The 19,668-nt window shown below is 44.4% G+C and overlaps 1 protein-coding gene across 1 annotated transcript in view; it reads right to left on the minus strand.

Moving 5' to 3' along the window:
• Positions 1-19,668, minus strand: part of CLNK (cytokine dependent hematopoietic cell linker) — a 156,149-nt gene that overhangs the window by 84,147 nt on the left and 52,334 nt on the right. The window contains exons 4-5 of the mRNA XM_057704653.1: positions 10,261-10,289; positions 680-717 (exon numbers count right to left, since the gene is read on the minus strand). Coding sequence (XP_057560636.1) covers positions 680-717; positions 10,261-10,289 — 67 coding nt within the window. The remainder of the gene's footprint in view (positions 1-679; positions 718-10,260; positions 10,290-19,668) is intronic.

Below are 19,668 nucleotides of genomic sequence, written 5' to 3' on the forward strand. Positions count from 1 at the left end.
ATAATATAGTCAGTGATTTTTCCACTATTGAATATTTAGCATGATCCTAGCATGTTGCCATTTAAAATATATTATTATAAAATATAAGTGAATATTTAAATATTAATCCAAATTTTTGGTTAATTCTTTAAATTCCCAACCATAGAATTATAGGGCCTAAGAAAATGGACATTTTCATATTTGTTTGTTTATATTATGAAATTGCTTTCCAAAGAGTTGCTTGCAATTTCACCATGAGTTTTAGGAAGTGACTTTCTCATCATACACTTGCCAGCACCATGTGTTGGTAGTTTCACCTTATTCAATCCTTGCAATGGCCATCATGAGTTAATTTTTGTCTCCACTGTATAGTTGAGGAATTGAAATACAGTGTTTTGCTTTTCTCTATATTAATGCCTCAGTATTTATTTATTTATTTAATTAATTTATCCAGCTTTACTGAGAAATAATGGACATACATCACTGTATAAGTTTAAGGCATATAGCATGATGATTTGATTTACATAGATTGTAGGAATAGTTTTCTACCCAAGAAGTGAAATGCAGTTTTCTCTGCCAGGGAATTATGCCATTTGGAAAAGTTTAATTTTTTAAAAATTCACCAAGTACCTTGAAAAAAGCCACTTACTTTGTAAATATCAAAGGCTGACAAAATAGGTAAGGAAAGCAGCTGACTTACGCTATCAAGATGAGGCTCATTAACAGTCCGGTACTGGCCTGCCAACAAAAACAGACCAAAATGTTATTGCAAAACATTGGAAAGACCAGGCCCTTGTTTTCCTCCAGAAATCTTGTGCTCATTTCAATTAATTTTTCTTGACTGTAATTGCTCAAAATGAAGTGCACATTTCCATGTTTCTCATTCTATCAGCTGCTCTTGCGTAACAGGGGCTGTGGAAAAGGAGGAAAGAGAATAAAATCCCAACTAAGAAGGCTCCCTCTTTCTACAGCAAGTTCGCCTTCTCACTGAAAGAGAAACAATGTTAGAAGGAACCCCGCCCCCAATCAGTAGCGCCCCAAGTGATGACTCAGCAGCATCTCAGCCAATGACCAGCTGTGTTTTCCCCTCCCCCTCCGGCAACCATTTGCAATGATCCCTCCACACATTGTCTTCTTGAACAGACTCTACATATTTTAAGCCAAGGGGCCATACCTACGTATTCATCTATCCCCGGCTTCAGGTGCAGGGCCCGATATTGACCAAATGAGTTCCTGATATGCTTTTGTCGAATAAATATTGTTCAGCGGAGGTTTTCTCAACACTCAACTGCCTCCTTTGGACTTGTTCTATGAAAGATTGCCTAAAGGTCATCTCCTGCACTCAGTGTTCGATGTTTTACATTTTACCCTCAGATTATGCAAAACCACTAAAGAATTGCTCACATGACCTGCAGGGTTTTTTTGCTTCCTCATAGACTTAATTTTCCTAAATTGCAGTATAATTTCATGCTGTTAGTCTGAATTTAGGAACACTCTAGGCAGAAAATGTTCTTATCACATTCTCTTTATTAGCACATATGTGAGAAGTTTCTGGCAGGTCTCAGGACCAGAAGCTGCACACTTCTTAGCAGTTGGTTTGCTTTGATTTAATGGAAGACATCTATCCTAGAAGAGATCATATCTCCCTTCTCCTTTTGGCCGCTAAGGCTCTCAGGGCAAATTTCTAGCCTGCGTCCAATTAGAGTAGAGGACCCTGGTGTGATATGTATTTCTACCTTTTGGTCTGGCTTCATCATATTCTTAAACGTTTGTCCTTTCACCCTGATTCTCTTCCCATACCAAATGCAAAATTAACAGCTGTGAATTCGTGCCAGCATGCCCAAGTCTTCTGTAAGGTGTAATGTACAAACTGATGGAACTTTGGCTCAGTGGAAACACAGTTCTCTGGAGTCTGCCTAGGACCAGTGCTTGGGGGAAGTGTTAACTAGCCAAATCTGATCTCCTGGAGAGAATGAGCCAGAAGGAGCAGGATCCTGTCTGCCCCTGCCCCCAGTTTCACTCCATCCTGGGGTTAAGATCAGCAGTGACTGCTACCCTGGGGCACTGATAATATCTTCCTGTCCCAGCATAATTACACCCCTACTGAGATCCCTGGCACAGACACCCACAGGTTTTCTAGCCCTTTAGCAATTTGTACTCTCTCACGAATTGAATTAAATTAATAAAGTCACCCATTAAACACCAGCTGGCCTGGAAGAGCAAATGAACACAGAATCATTGGGGGTACTCTCTGGCCCTCATGATGTAGGAAAGCAGCTCCACTTAGGAGTTCAGTATCATTTCGTTTTAGGAGATTGGCCTCAGTGAACATAGTCATTATACCCACGTCCTCACGGAAAGCTGTAGGGGGGGTCTCTTCTTTCAGCAGCATTGCAGTCTAGACCCTCCTGGTTTCCCCAAATATGCTGTGTGCCACTCCCGAGTCTTCCCTTGTGTTCATTCCACCTGGAGTCCCCACCTCCTCCTCCATTGTGTTTCCCCAAATGCTCAGTGCCCTTTGAGATCCTCCTGGGGCTTCCCTGTCTGACCACTCCAGACTACCTTAATATCACTGAATTGTCAGAGCCTTTATTTTCTGTCTCACTCACCATGACACTTACATAAAAAGAGGCAGCATCTGACTACTTCTTTGTTGTGCACGTACACTGTCCCTCTGCAGGGAAGGGATCGTCTTTTAGCTCTGTCTCCCTCAGCACCTACCTGTGTTATTAACAATGCAGAGTTTTGGAAAAGTAATTTTAAAAGCATAGTTTTAAAACTGTAAATCAGCACCTGTCGCTCACGGCCCATGAAACATAGTCCAGATTCCTTGCCGTTGCTCCCAGAGGCCAGCACAGCCTGGCTCCTGCCCTGTCTCTGATCTCATCTCTTTCCAGTTTCTTCCTGCTCTGAGTCCTAACCACACCAGTCTCTTTTTAAGTCTGTCTAGTGCACCAAGCTCCTTGTACCTCAGAGATGTTGTCTGTGTCCCTTAGTCTGGAAAGTTCTCTCCTCAGCTCTGCCCAGGCCTGGATTCTTTTCATCCATCATGCTGTGTCCTACATGTCATCTCCCCTGGAGGACCATCCCTGATTATCAATCTCAGGTAAACATTAGGGAGCATCTTCCAGCCCTGGTCCTCACTACCTTAGGCGCGTGGCACGGTGGTGGGAATGCTGTGTGCTCGCCAACCCCGTTTCCTCCTCCTGTGGACACTCAGTTGGCATACAGTTCCCAGTGTCCCTTGCATCAGTGGCCTTGGCATGGTGCTGTGGCCGCTGGGATGAGGCAGGTGTGATGGAGTCCACTCCAGGCTGGCCCGCTTGACCCTCTACCTGTCATTCCTGCCCCCGTGGCTGGCCAGAGACAAAAGACCCCAAGGCCCTCAGGGATAATGGAAGCCACTGGGTAAAAGGAGAGTGAATCCCGAATGAATGTTTGGAAAAAGACCTCCTTCAATTTACATTGTGATATGAGCAAGGAATAAAGCTTTATTTTATTAAGCTACTAACATCTGTAGTTTATGCATTATAGATGTTAGTCCTCCCTGATTAATACACCGTGCTCAGCTTCTCCATAGCATGTAGGAACAAAGCAAACCAATAAATATATGGCACAGTTACAGACGGTGGTGCCTGCCTCCCCCAAGGCAGTGGTGAGATTCCAGGCTCTTGATCACTCCTGCAACCTGGAAGAGCAAATGAACACCTGTGTATGGTAAGGGACAATAAATGAACAGTTGGCCGTGGAAACACCTAGAACTGGGAATCAGCAACAGATCTTTCAGTAGAACCTAATCCCTTTCCTTGCTGAGTGAACTTGAGATCGGCACTCCCTCTTGCTGGGCCCAGGTCCTCACCATAGTAACATTATCCCAAATTCTTCCCGGTCTTAGAGTCTTCCTGAAACTGAAGGATAGGTTGGCTTCTCAGAAAGAGCCCTTTTCTAGAAAGATGAGGGAAGCTACTTAGTAACGTTCCACATCACCATCTAGGAAGAGTGATGGTGATTCTGTCAGTGGAGGGTCCCTCATCACCCACTGGCATCAAACAGCCTCAGAGAACAACCGATTTCTGTGTGATCCTCAAGGAAACATCTTTTCACAAAAAACAACATTTCCCTAAAAGTTATTTTTAAGAGGGAAGGGAAGATGAATATATGTCTCGTAAAGCTCAGGGCGTTTCCTGACTGGCAGAGGCAATGACCCCAGACTTTATTCTTGGACGTGACCACCTCATGCCTGCAGAGGTTTAGGTCTCCTGACCACTGGCATCTTGGATGCTTCATAAAAAAGAAAGAAAGCAAATTTGGGCCCCAGAGCAAACCAATTGCTTTTTACACAAGCTCCTTTAGTGATGTTTATTCTGGTCTCAGATGTCTGAGAATTACTGACATAGAAGCTCTAACTCTCGTCCAAAGGATGATGGACCTTGTAAGTTAAATAAAGTTAGGTAGAGAGACTCTCAGCCTATTTTCACTTATAAACACGTCCATGAACTTAGGGCCCTGGAGGTGCAAGGCTGGTACTTTGTCTATGACTTCATTTAGTCCTTTGCAGGGACAGAGTAGCTGGCCAAGCACCCAAGTGCTGTTGCCATGGGATATTCACAGGTGAAGGAAATCCCAGGCTGGTCCCACAAAGGGCGTATGCTTCTCTGGTGTGAGAAGAGGGGTAGAAGTAGGAAGCCTGCAGCGTTCTAGAACTTTCTGTTCCTCTAGGAAGTGGTCAGTTAACAGGCCTTTCAGATGATTGTATTCCCAAACCAGACAGGTTCCCCAAGCAAAACCAGCTTCTGCTTACATTCCAGTCATGAGATTTCAGAGGGAGAGGTGTAGGGGCAGGGAGGTGTGGTGAGGGTTAGGGTTGCTTCCAATGCCGGAGGCTACCAGCTGGCCTTACTCATAAATATGTAGTAAAAAGCAAGAGGCCAGTGGATCCCAGCTTCCCATCCCTGAGGACTCCAGAGCAGAGACAGCTGTGTCTCCCCACACCCACACACTTGCTTCTCGGTGCTAGAACCCGTCCTGGTTGGCTGGGTACACGGCCACCTAGAGTAAGTCCCTAACACCTGTCCTAATCTTCATGTGGGAATGAGTCCACGTTTTGGTTGATGGAAGAGATGGCAAATCAACTCACAACTTTCAGGAAACTTTCTTGAGGGAGATTACTGCGCACCGTACATTCCTTCTTTTCGTTCCCTTCCTCCCTCCTGCAGCCTGGAGTGCAGACATCACTATTTTAGGCGATGGTATGGAGGCCATTTCATGGGTGGGGGGAAGGCAGGAGGGGCAGGGTCTCCGAGGACTTCAAGGAGCAAAGCTGCCAAATACCCTTAGACTGCTTACCTCTGACCTTGACTTACATAAAAAAAAGATATGTAAACATTTGTCACGTTTGAGCACCATGATTTCTTTTTTAAAGTGCCTTGCAGCCTTAAATGTTTTTTTAATCAGCCTTGGTGTTCACCAGTAATGTAGCAGAGCCTCTGATGAAGGGCATGGACACATATTTCACAGAAGCTGAATGAGAAGTTCCAGGTTCAAATCCTGGCCGTGTCACTTTCTGGCCATGTGACCTCAGGCAAGCTTGGAAGCCTGGTGAGAATAAGAGCATCTACCCCAAATAGCTGTCGAGAAGCTTAAATAAATAACTCCCTGGCTTAGTGCCCCACTAAGGAATTGCTGTATTCTGTGTTTCATGTCTTTTCAAGTTCAACTTCATGGCCAAATCTTTTTTCACTCAATCCAGATCTTTAGATCTTCAGACCTATATTAGGAACTTGTTCATTATTTAGTGACCTTTTTCAAATAAAATATGTGCCTTTTGCAACATTCAACTCTGTTGATGAGCACCTATCAGTTCTTCAGAAAGATGCATTAAGCTGAGGTCCCTTCTAGCCATGAGGCTCTGAGATTCAACGGCTGAGAGAACTGAGGCCGACAATGTTTGGTTCACAGCTTAATGCGTGTGCTGTGATGGAACTGAGTCCATGCTACTGCTGTCTTTACAAGTTCCCTAACTTCGCTTGGGCTTCGTTTAGCTGATCTATGTTTTTTAATTAGTTAATTAATTAATTAATTAATATTGGCTACGTTGGGTCTTCGTTGCTGCACACGGGCTTTCTCTAGTTGCGGCGGGTGGGGGCTACTGTTTGTTGCAGTGCACCAGCTTCTTACTGCAGTGACTTCTCTTGCTGTGGAGTACAGGCTCTAGAGTGCAGCCTCAGTAGTTGTGGCACTCAGGCTCAGTAGTTGTGGCTTGCGGGCTCTAGAGCACAGGCTCAAAAGTTGTGGCACACGGGCTTAGTTGCTCCACGGCATGTAGGATCTTCCCAGACCAGGGATGGAACCTGTGTCCCCTGCATTGGCAGGTGGATTCTTAACCACTGCGCCACCAGAGAAGTCCCATATATAATGAGGATAATAAAATCTGTACCCTACAGCTAAATTAGATAAGTTCATAAAAGGTCTGGCACAAAGTGGGGCCTCTATATATGTTAGTTTCTTTCCATTTTCTCCCATTCACAAGACTTAGGGCTTGCTGGTGTCATGAGAGTACCAGTATTCAAATTCTGAGCTCCACAGTTATAGCCCTTGGTTATTTCCTCTATAGGATGCTGCCTTTCTCCATTTTTATCTTTTAAAAACTTGAAGGTATTTGGGGACAGAGGGCATCAGCCTGATCTTCCTCTCACCATGGTGAGGAGTAGGGTAGTTTACAATCTTTACCCTGGCACATCCCAGACTTTAGAACATCTTCAGCTTGGCATCAATCCATGGCTATAGGGAAAGGCAGGAGGGAACTTGCCTAGATTTACTTTCACTATCTCTGAGTAAAGGATTATGATGTCCAGTAAGCCTTGACTGTGACTTGTATAGTCAAGGGGAGAAGAGAAGGAAGAGGGAGGAAGGAAGGGAAAGAAAGAGACAGAAATAGAGATATAGAATATATACACATATATAATATATGTATGTTATATATCTAATGTATCAGATATTAAATCTGTGATCTGTCTATAATCTATCTATGTATCTATCTATCATCTATGTATCTATGTACCTACTTACCTATCTATCTACCAGCTCAGTCTTCTAGCACTTCTAGGAATTTCAGTTTTATTCACTGAACCACAATCTCCTGATCTGAAGATTATGAACTGTGAATTCTAAGTCACAAATAGTCTAAACTCACTGTCATATGGGAAACACGTATTGGGAGTTGGGAGAACAGGCTTAACATTCTCACTAGATGGCTCTTGGACATTCACTTTCCTTTTCTAGTTTTAGTTTCCTCATCTGTAAAGCACAGTATTAGAATCTCGGACTATCTGAGTCCCAGAACTTTTCATTTTTATTCCCCTTTTTAAAAACTTGTGGCCAAAGCTGATTGGAGTGTCTGTCACATTAAGAAACTACCACAATAGGCTGAGTGAATGGATGGATAGATGAATGAACCTTGATAGTTAAGGCAGCTGCCTCTTGGTGGAGACATCTTTGATAGTTTCCATCGACCTATCTATATATACATTTGCTTCAGCCAGTGATTCTCAAAAGACTGTCCCAGAACTACCTGAATTAGAATTATCGTGTTAAAAGTAAGGATTCTCTGGCCTCTCTATAGCTCTGCCAAAGCGTAAACCTTGGTGCAGTCTTGATATGCATTTTTCACTGCTGTCATTCTGATACACACTGCATTGTGAAGACATTGTAAATCCTTGGGCATATCAGCCTTGGGTGATTTTAATCCTACCTTGTGCTTTTAAGAACTGGGTGGACACCTTTTCCCTACAATTCAATTGTTAACCTTTCAATTTGTTTCTGTTCACCAATTTCCCCAACATCATGGAGAGACCCAGCCTGTGCTAAATTAACACATGTGTTGCAGTACCTAGAAATGGCCAGCAGGAAGCACTGGATGCTCACCTATTCCATACCTGCCTTTCCTCTAGTCCTAAAATTCATATTAATTTTCCTTTTAGAAGTGGGAAAAACCAACCTTTAAGATAGATTTCCTTAGAAAAAACAAAACAAAACAAGTGTTCCTGGACAAAATGAAGTTTCTTGTCTGAGTCAACCAATAAACATCTTTATCAGAGTTTTTATTGTATGTGGTAACAAGACAGAAGGGCTCACTTTCTAAATAGGGCTATCTTCCCAATTTCATTCTTTATTCAGTAGAAGGAGAAAATCTCCTGAGTTTATTTTATTGAAAAACATGACACTGTTCTCTATATATCAACTTCACAGAAGAAGTGGGTATTGGCAGGTTGTCCAAGTTTGAATATGTGTCTGTCTTCTCCAGGCCTAGAGAATTTTTTTTTGATAGATTGTTTTTAGCATACAAAAAAAAAAAAAAAATGCTGCTGCAGAAAAATTATAAGATACAGAGAAGCAAAAAAAAAAAGGAGAATAAAAATCATTATAACATCCCCATACCCAAGACAACCACTATAAATATTTGATTAGTGCAAAATCACTAACACACACACAAACACACACATACACACGATATAGTCTATGTATATATGATCTCACTGTGTGTGTACTGTTTTCTTACCTGCCCATTCATATAATAGCATGCTGGAACATACCCATCAGTGAATATGCTTCAATATCATCATTTTTAATGGCTATGTAATATTTTTTCATATAGATGCCCTACCATATTTTCAATGAATCCCATGGTAAAAAAAATTACAAACAACTTTAAAGTATCTGGGGATGTTATAAATATCACCGTGATGAGAAGTCTCTTATGTAAATTGTCATGTGCATCTTTAATTATATGTTTTATTATAGTTTCGTAGACACTGGCTGTGGTGCCTAAGCTTTCATAGGCTGGGGTGGCGTGGTTTGCTAAGCATTTTTGTCAGTATAGATCTGGGTGCCTATGGGCAGGTCTGGGAAGATTTATCTCAGTCGACTTTTGGGGGGTTTTGATTTGTTTTCTTTTCCCTGCTTCTGTCTCTAGAATGTTGTTAATGAAATGGAATCCCACCTGTCAGTTTTTTTTTTTTCTACCATAAGGCAGGTGGAGAACAAGCCCAAAGGGAGAGGGGTACAAGTCACATTTATAATTCACCAGCCACTGAATCAGATTAACAACCTCCTTTCCAAGCACCATCCCCTTTAGAATTTTCTACATTCTTCCCAAGACTCTCAGTGGATGGTAGGAAGGGTTGAGGGGTGGCAAGCAGGCAGAGGGGGGTACTTTTGACACCAAGAACTCAGTAGGATTTGGAAGCATCTACCTCGAGAGAATGCAACCTTTCTTAGGACCTGACTGAGACGCTTCAGAAAAACGTGTTCTGTAAGAGGGATTAGAGCTGGGTGCTCATTTGTTTCTTGTTTATATTCATACTTGCAATGCTGATTTTGCTTTTTCCTCCTTCTCCTCGCTGCTGTGCAAGGCAAGCTGGGTGACGAGGTGCTGCTCCTAGGCTCCAGCATGTGGGGTAATGAATCTTGTGAACTGACTTGCTGATGACACACTCCTGATGCATCTATTGCTTCTTTGCACACTTCCTGTATTCTCTCTCTCTTGCTCTCTTTTTTATTTGGCTGTGCCGTGCGGCCTGTGGGATCCTAGTTTCCCTGATGAGGGATCGAACCCTGGCCCGCGGCAGTGAAAGTGCAGAGTCTTAACCACTGGACCGTCAGGGAATTCCCTATTTCTCTTTTTTTAATGTCTCATCCCAGGCATCATTTATAGCCCCCGGTTTTCTAGGAAATTCTATGGGGCTTTCCTTGATATAATAATGCTCCAAGATGAGTAAGTCTGTACTTCATTCAAACTTTAATGGGGTCCTACTCAGTGTCTAGTAACAGGAACTAGGCTCTGAAAAAGAGATGCAGGAGACGTATAAATGTGGTTTCTGACCCATTCACTCTCTCAACACATATTTTGGGGGGAAGCGCATTACATACAGTTTAGTTGAACAAACACTAATGAGTAGTCACACTTCTGGCATTCAGGCCGACTTATACCCACCCATTTTGCAGATGGCGGATCTCAGGCCACAAGGATCTGTTCTTCACCCAAGGCTGCACAGCTAATAAGTGAAGAGCCAGCATTCCCACCCTGTGTGCCAGCCTCCAAAGCTGTGGAAGTCACAGACTTCCAGACTGGGAGCAACCAGCGGGAAAGACCGTAAGTCACTGATGTCAGCTTGAACAGGCAGATAGTTTTATCCAAGGGAAAACAGAAAAGGATGGAAAGAAGAGTAACAGACTCCTGCTGACATTCCCACTGCTTAGGTGCTCCAGGGGGCCCTGACTCACCTGTGGCACTGTGGATTCGAGGCCATGACCTAGGGTGGAAAAGAGAACCAAGGTAAGTAAGTGTCAGCTGCGATGATTCATCCCCGCCAAAGGAGTGGGTAGTCATCAAAGGCAGTCATCAAAGTCACAAATCCACTTACGGAGCACTTTCTCTATGTGCATGCTGTTCTAGACCTAAAGGAACATCTCTTACAGAGAACATAGAAAATAAAAAAATTGCATGTAGAAGAAAGTAGCAGTCAACACCACGGGTAATATTTTGGCGGGTCTCAGGCACACGTGTGCATGCATGTACAAGGATGTCTGCATGGATTTCAATATATAGACGTCTAAAAATAATGTAAAAGAATGTATAGGCTCCTGATGTTAAAAATGCACTGTAGATCTTTAACTGTTATTCGAAAACATGATACTTATTGACTGTGTGATTTTGGGAGGGGGAAATTGGGTTCTTGCCCATTTTTACAATTGTAAATCGTGTTGCAATAGACACCCCTGTTTGCATTTCTAATCTGATCACTGAGTATTTCCATGGAGAGACTCCATCAAGTGCAATGAAGGCGTTTGATAATGATAACGTGGGTCTTCTAAGTCCCCTATTTCATATCACTCAGGTGCCTTCAGGATGGGTGGCATCCGGTTATATTCTTACCTACAGAGTGAGACGTGACCATCGTGCCATATCTTACCACCATCAATCCACGATCATTTAAGACAACTTTTCCTACTTGCTACTTGATTCCTTATTTTATCTGTTTCACTTCCTTGATTACTGGTGAGATGGAATTATTTATTTATTTATTTATTTCAAATGGTTTGGGGCCATTTGTATTTCTTCGGTGGTTTAGTTATCTGGAAAGACCAATAAAGTCTTTTCCTGGTTGCCACATCTCCCCTTGGACAGTGTACTTTTTTTTTTTTTTAGAACTTTTATTGAGATAATTGACATACAATAAACTGCATATATTTAAAGTGTAAGTTTGATTTTTTTTCTTATTAGTCATGTATATATGGCAATCCCAATCTCCCAATCCCTTCCCTCCCCGCCCCGCCCCGCTTTCCCCATTTGGTGTCTATATGTTTGTTCTCTACATCTGTGTCTCTATTTCTGCCTTGCAAACCGGTTAATCTGTACCATTTTTCTATATTCCGCATATATGCGTTAATATACGATATTTAGGACAGTGTGCTTTTGAAAGCACCTTTTCCCTAGATTTCGGGAGATGATCTGAAAAGCCCTGGGGCAATGGAAAGCTCTGAAGGAGGTGGCTTCTGTGAGCTTGCTTGTTTGTGCCTTTAATAATCCCTGGCCCTTGCATGCACCTATCCTCCAAGGCTCTCAAAGTGCGTCACAGGAGCAATTAATTGAGCATCGCAACACATGCCGGGGGTAAATATTTATGAGGCCTGGTTGGTGGCTGGGACACCGGGCACAGAATAGTTAAGCTGGGAGGTGAGAGTCACCAGGAGATCACAGCCCACAAGTCCCACTTCCAGCTCAGCCAGTTGCCCTCTGCTCACCACGTTAATACTCAAAATGATTCAGTTGGGTAGCTATCCCTGTCCCCAGTTTGCAGATTCAGAGGGCTCCCCGACTTGTCCCATCCCACTGAAAGCAAGGGAATCGCCACCAGCCTGTGGGACCCTCAGATCGTCGCTGCCTCCCCGGGCCCTTGCCTGCAGGCAATGGCAAGTCATGCTTTGGAGGGACTGTGCAGCTGCCGTCTGGGATGCTTTGTGGTTAGCTCTTGGCATTCTTTCAAGTTGCCTGAGATCCTGCAGAGATTAACAGTAAATCAGCCAGGAAGGAGCAGATCGTTTATCTGGGGCCTGAGAGCTCTCTCTTGACACGTTCCACACATGGCCTCTTCCCTGACATCTTGGTCTTTGATTAAAGCCTCAAAAGGCTCCCCAGACTCGCAGCTCCTGACATGTGACATGGAAATGATATGTTACTGCGACTGTGTACAGGGAGCTTGACGTAGGCAGGCCAGGCCAGGCTGTGGACCAAAGGCAGCACATCAGCGCAGACCAGTGCACTGAGCCCAGTGACTTTGAATACGAGGCACCCTCTTCCTGGGATCCTAGGAGGAGCTTCAGGGTTTTTTTGGTTTGTTTGTTTTTGCTTTGTCACATTTTATCACGACACATCAATACATCCAGGGTTTATTTTTCAATCCACTGATGTTTAACAGAATCATGTTAAAGATTAAACATGGACTGAGTTCTCAATCTGCTTCTACCACTTGACCTTAGTCTATGTCATTTCAAAGTCATTGTCATTTCCTTCAGCATGCCAGCCCTGTCACAATGCCTGTGCTTTTCCATTGGATGATCTGAGATCATTTGTTTTTTGTTTGTTTTTTGTTTTCTTAATTTTTAATTTTATACTGGAGTATCATTGATTAACAATGTTGTGTTAGTTTCAGGTGTACAGCAAAGTGATTCAGTTATACATATACACGTATCTATTCTTTTTCAAATTCTTTTTCAATTTAGGTTATTACAGAATATTGAGCAGATTTCCCTGTTCTATACTGTAGGTCCTTGTTGGTTCTCTATTTTAAATACAGCAGTGTGCACATGTACATCGCTATATGTGGAATCTAAAAAAAATGATACAAATGAACTTATTTACAACAAAGAGACAGACTCACAGACTTAGAGAACGAACTTATGGTGACCAGTGGGGAAGAGTGGAGAGGAGGGATAGATTGGGAGTTTGGGATTGACACGTATACACTTTAGGTTTTAAATCAGGATTTTGTCCTTCTGACCTTGGCCTCACCAAACATTTTATTTTATTTTATTTTATTTTATTTTATTTCATTTCAGTTCAGTTCATTTCATTTTACTTTATTTTATTTTATTTATTTCATTTCATTTTATTTTTTTTTCCCTCATCCAATTTTTAGAATCAAAGACAATTAACATTGAAAGCATGTTGGAGATAATGTCCAATTTGTGGTTCCGAGTTTCAGATTCTTGGAAACTGAGGTCGTTGGACAACTAAAAAGAGTGGATCGGAAGGGAAAAATGCTTGTCCACAGCTTGTCCAGGCTCAGTTCCGGCCGGCGGGCTTTTTCCAATTTGCAGATGCAACTAAAGCTTAGAAGAGAGAAGTGACATGTCCAAAGCGGCATATCAAGCAACCGGCAGCACCAAGATTGGCCTTATTATTTACCAGCTGACGTGACAACTTAGCCCACTGAGCTCCCTGCATCTGGAAGCTTCCTCCCAATCGTAAGCCTATCTGGAAGCAGTTAATCTGCTGACTCCTCTTGCTGGGGCCCCAAAGTGACTGTGCTTATTCATATGTCATATCCTCAGGGACTGTGCACCCCAGGGCCCTCTGTGCGTCAATGCAAGCCAAGTGAATTAGCAGAGGAAGCAGCCGCAAAGCAGGGAACGATGTTGTTATGCCAGCTGAGCCCGAAAGTGGGGGAGGGAGGCTGGAAGGAGAGCCTGGGGAGGCATCCTGGACTTCACGGTCATGTCTGGTTGGATTGTGGACAATGTCTTGACACCAGCAGTCGACAAGAGCTCTGAAAAGGCTCCTGTGTTAACACTCTTTGCAGCCTGACAGCCCAGGGTGATTTAATGAAAGATGCGGCTCACAAACTTGCTGGAGATTTGATGTGTTCTCTCTGTGCTCAAGCAAGGCCCATGTGTTAGCAAGCTGCCTCTTGCCAGGGAATCACAAGGATGCTCCCCGGCTTCCTTTCGTCAACAGCATCCATAACACAGCCACGTGTGAACAGGCCGCAGCTGGATGGTGTGTAGCTTGGCAGCCACACTTCTGCCCTCCCGCTCCCCTCCCCCCACCCACCACTCCTTTCCACATCTGGGCCTGAGTGAAGCAGGTCTCCCTCCCTATTTCTGCTTGGGCGTGCAAGTGTCCATGTGGTGGGCAGGGCAGTTCACGGAGTATGAAATGAACAAAGCTGGCCTCCAGAGGGTTCTGGTTTTCAATATTTAAGGCTCATTACAAATGAAGATGTTTAATTTCTGAATTATTTTGAATTTTTAATAACTTCTTAATAATTTAAAAGGTTTAATAGTTTTTAATTTTGAAAGAGTACTAAATTAAACTCCCCCCACCCTTGCTGCCTGGGAGAACAGGATCTGATGGAGTGGGCAGGGTTCACTCCCGTTCTCTTATCCATGGGAGCAGAGTTTGGATGGTGTGTTATTCCGGTCCCATAGAGACGGGACTTGGTCCTGTCTCCAGGGTCAGGCTTCTGGTATGGAGACTAATTCCTCATCAGCCCCTCGAGTCTGGCGTGCACGGGCCCCCCCCGGATCTCCCCAAGCACCTGCTGCTTGTCCAGAATGTGGCAGCAAACCCCTTGGGAATTGGTCGAGGTGATTTCATCCCCCTCTCCCAACCCTCCAAGGGTAACTGGCTCAGCGCCATGCCTCACTTTAAGCTCTGCCCCTGAAATGAAAAGACTACTTTAGAATAAAATTCTCCCATTTTGGGGAAGATGATTGATCTTTTTAAGAGTCAATAAACTCATTTTTAATATAAACCAGAAATACATGGAGATGGAGATAAAGTTTCTAACTTCATTCCCTTCTTCCCACTCTTTGAGCATCCGTCTGCACCATGTCGGGAACTTTGCAGAAGTCATTGCACCCAAACTTCTTGGCAGTTCTTGTTGGACAGTAGCTTTATCTTAGTTTTAGGGGTATGATGGGATGTTAGTGCCGGATGGGACCACAAACTGACCTTTTCATTCTGCAGATGGATTGACTGAGGCCCAGGTGAACCTCATGGGGGAGTTGATGGTGTCATGTTTCCCACCGCCTGTCTCATGGCTGGGCCCACCCTCTTCTCTCCACCTCTCTGAGGGAGGGGGAGGGTTTGCATCAGGGAGCGGTAAGAACTAAGGTGTGGAAATGCACAGGGAGTTTGGGGAGTAGGGAACCTGAGGGATAAGCTGGAAGGACTGTGTTGATCTCCAGGTGTCATGGAGCTTTGCAAGGCAGAGGATGAAGGATGCTTAGGGCCACATCTCAGCAAGGTGATTCAGGAGCTCATATGATGGAGTGGAGAGGGAAGGACTGGGATGTGACAGTCTCAGTAAGAGGTAGTGACAGGCCTCGACAGTGGGTGTTTTTCTTCCTCCCCACGTGGCCACCAAAGCCCTCCTCTGATCACCTGGCACCTGCCTGGTGGAACCCACACGTGTATCACCAGAGCAGAGTATAACTCCGTGTCTCAAACCTCCTACACTAGGCCCCTCAGCTCCTAAAAGGGAGACCAGGTATCTAACGTAGTGCCTGGAACATGCTTTGTACACAAAAACGTGCTGTTGAATGAGCACGAGGGAGAGAATGGATGAGTGGATGAAGGCAAGACGCACAGGTGCAGGGAAGTGCAGCTACGAGGGCATCCCTAGAGTAAGACAGCCTCGAGCTGCACCGCAGCCCCAGTCCGGGTCTATACACAGACTCATTCTCCCCCAGCAAGGCTTGAGCAGTGCCCAGCACATTAGGAACCTGTTCCATGGTTTCGCAAACCTCCCACACAAATCTCCCCCGGGAAGAGGTTCCTCATTTTCACTATAGATTCAACATCGGAGAACATCTCCCAACTCCTCACTTCTTTGAAGCAGATGAAAGTCACACCAAGCTGGACTCAGATCAAGACTCATATTTAATAAGTGAATAGTGGGTTCATTCTTTTTTTGGGGGGGTGATGGAAATCTTTTTTAAATTGCAGTATAGGTGATGTACAGTGATTCAGGTACACAGCAAAGTGATTCAGTTATACATATTCTCTTTCAGATTCTTTTCCATTACAGGTTACTATAAGATATTGAATATAGTTCTCTGTGCTATACAGTAGGTTCTGTTGTTTATCTATTTTATATATAGTAGTTTGTATCTGCTAATCCCAAATTCCCAATTTATCCCTCCCCCCCACTTCCCTTTGGTAACCATAAGTTTGTTTTCTATGTCTGTGTGTCTATTTCTGTTCTATAAGTTCATTTTACCTTTTTTTTAGATTCCATGTACAAGTGATATCATATATTTGTCTTTCTCTGTCTGACTTACTTCACTTAGTATGATAACCTCTAGGTCCATCCAAGTTTCTGAAAATGACATTATTTCATTCTTTTTTATGGCTGAGTAATATTCCATTGTACAGATGTACCACATTTTCTTTATCCATTCATCTGTTGACAGACACTTGGGTTGCTTCTATGTCTTGGCTATTGTAAACAGCGCTGCAATGAACATTGGGTGTATGTATCTTTTTTTTTTAATATATATTTTTTCAAATTTATTTATTTTATTTATTTATTGGCTGCGTTGGGTCTTCATTGCCGCACACGGGCTTTCTCTAGTTGCTGCAATAGGGGGCTACTCTTCATTGTGGTGCACAGGCTGCTCATTGGAGTGGCTTCTCTTGTGGTGGAGCACGGGCCCTAGGTGCGTTGGCTTCAATAGTTGCAGCACATGGACTCAATAGTTGTGGTTCATGAGCTCTAGAGCACAGGCTTAATAGTTGTGGCGCACAGGCTTCGTTGCTCCGTGGCATGTGGAATCTTCCCAGAGCAGGGCTCAAACCCGTGTCCCCTGCATTGGCAGGCAGATTCTTAACCACTGCGCCACCCAGGAAGTCCGCATGTACCTTTCTGAATCAGAGTTTTCGTCTTTCTGGATATATGCCCAGGAGTGGGATTGCTGGACCATATGGTAGTTCTATTTTTAGTTTTTAAAGGAACCTCCGTACTCTTCTCCATAGTGGCTGTACCAATTTACATTCCCACCAGTAGTGTAAGAGGGTTATGGATTCATTTTTTTGGTGAAAGATCTCCTTGACTAGTTCTAAGAAGCTCCTCTTTTCTATTTTGTTTTTACAAAAAAAGTTTGGGAGGATGCAACTCCCTGAAGCGATCCCAAGGAAAACATTGATAGTGTTTGGCATAGCTGTGAACTATAAAAAGCTGATACCCGCCGTGATGCTCTTGTCCGGGGGAGGCCCAGCCCCACTCCCACCCCCTCAGCATCCCCCCTGCCAGGGCTCCTGGGCCTTCTCTCCTCTGAGCTCCTACGGCAGCACCTGGGGCTCTAATAGCATACGTAGTACAGGTAAAAAAAAGTGTATCGTTATTAATTTCTTATATACATTTTATATTAAATTTTACTTGGGTTTTTTCTTTCCTAAACTAGATTTTAAGTTTTTGGAGGACAGGAAGCATGTCTGGTAAGCTCTAATCCCTCTTGTATAAGCTGTCTGTGTGCCTGACAGATATTGAAAGATGAAAAGAAAATTATTTGGCAGTTTCATGGTTAGTCAGCAGATGAGTGAGTGGAGCAGAGAAGGATGCTCTGCTGTTCGACTTCAGCTGCAGTGGGCAGAGCAGCTCCTGAGTCTACCATCCCATCCACTCTCTCTCTGTCCCTCCCCTGCTTGTTCTGTCTTCTCCCTCTTCTTCCATTCTTATCCCTCTGTTGAAAGTTTCTTTTATCATCAGTTTCAGGATCCCGTCTATGCCAGGCACTGGGAATAGTATAAACTCACAGCATCCTGGTGTGTCCTCCTGGGTCCTGACTTTATTCTTCCTTCTTCCCTCCCTCTTCCTCCCTTCTCTTCAGCAATGTTTATTGAGCATCCCCTACGTAGGAGCTCCTTGTGGACAAGCACAGAAAGATGGTGGGACACCACACTATTCCATGCATCCTCTGAAAACACTTGGCACCCTTCGTAAAGCTCTCAGCTTGCAAGATCTTTTGGGAGGACACTTTCTGCACAGTGTGGGGGTCCAGAGGGAGCAGATGCCCAGGGAAGCTGGAGAACAGGTGGGGCAAAACCAGAGAAGTCGGATAGACAAGCAGCTGAGGGCCGCTGGACCCGAGCTGTGACCCCAGGTGCGCCTGGCCAGGAGGGCCAGCAGGGGGCCTCCCTGTGCATGGAAAAGAACAGGGAGGACGTCTCCTTGAGGACTGGCCTCCTGGGACCTGAGAAATGACAGCCACCTGCACCTTGTCCCCTGCAGTTAACTATTGCTGCAGGTATTAGTGACAGAAGAAAAATAAGTAGTCCATAAGGTGGTGAATTGGGAAGAGTCTGAATGTGGGAAGTGTGAACGACTGTTAGGAACAGCCCCATCAGGAATGAGGAAAGAAAAAGAGACTTGCACTTGGAGTGTGAACCTTGGCTTTGCTGCCCGCTGGAAAGTGGACTTGGGGAAGCCCTCTGCCTCCTGATCCTTAGCGTCCCCACCGAGCTCTCATAGGACCTGAGTCTGCTTCTGTCCCCATATGCGCGTGGCACGATATCTTGTGATCTATTATATGTGCCTTTTAATGTTTGTCCCCACCAGAGGCTGAGCATCTTGGTGGCAGGTGCTGTGCCTTCCTCATCTTTGATTTTCCTGGTCCCCAACACAGTGATCTCTCACGGGTGGGGACAGCATTGTCTCCCATCTCCCTCCCACTATCTTGCATCAGGTAGGTCCCTATCTTATATCTCCTTGACTCCATCCCGTTTACATAGTGGGGAGGGGCGGAGCAAGGGCTGAGCCCAGAGGCCTCTTGCTCCAGCTCCAAAGCTTGCCCTCTTGATAATGATGCTTGATGCCAAGGTCCTCAAACTTGAATGGGCATCATAGTCACTGGGAGGGCTTGTTTAAAAGCCAGGTGCTTGCTGACTCAGTAGGCAGGGCCTGAGAACCTGCATCTCTAAGCAGCTCCCAGTTGATGCTGATGCCGCTGGCTCAGGGACCAGCTCTAAGGAGGCTTCGTAGCTAAGGACGTGGAGGCTCTTCTCAGGAGTTTAACGTGTGTGCCCCTTCTTCATAGTAGAGAGTCTTGACGTGGGCAGATTTGAGACTCATAGAATTTGGAAACAAAATTCACACGTGGCAACTTAGAACCCAGAAAAGAACCTCGAATTGAAGTCAGACTCTGAATCCAAATCCAGCTGCTACCAGTTACCAGCTCTGTGACTGTGACCAAGACACGTCACCTCTCTCGGGCTCTCTTTCCTCATCTGTAAATGGGAATACTGAATACAAACACCTGCTTCAGAGAATGATTGTGAGGATTAAATGCCACAGTTCCTCTTATGGGTTCTGGTATGATACATGAATGGTTAGGCACACAACTATTGATTTAAGTGTGGACTTGACTGGAAAACATCATTCAGGGTATTTCTGTTTCTGCCCACATGGGGACAGGGCACAGAATAGATGTTGGGGATTTAGCCAGGTAGATTCCATGGGGTGTTTAGGAAACTTTCGTCTCAATATTGTTGACAGGTGGGGGGTAAGGGATGTGCATGGGATCCTGTGCTTTTCTTGGATAGTCTCCTGGGCTGTATCATCTGGGTGAAACCCCAGTACCGAGCTTCGTATTTTACTTTGTATGTTACCAGGAGGTCCGTGAATGTTT

The sequence above is a fragment of the Hippopotamus amphibius genome, chromosome 13, assembly GCF_030028045.1.
Source record: "Hippopotamus amphibius kiboko isolate mHipAmp2 chromosome 13, mHipAmp2.hap2, whole genome shotgun sequence".
Classification (NCBI taxonomy): domain Eukaryota; kingdom Metazoa; phylum Chordata; class Mammalia; order Artiodactyla; family Hippopotamidae; genus Hippopotamus; species Hippopotamus amphibius.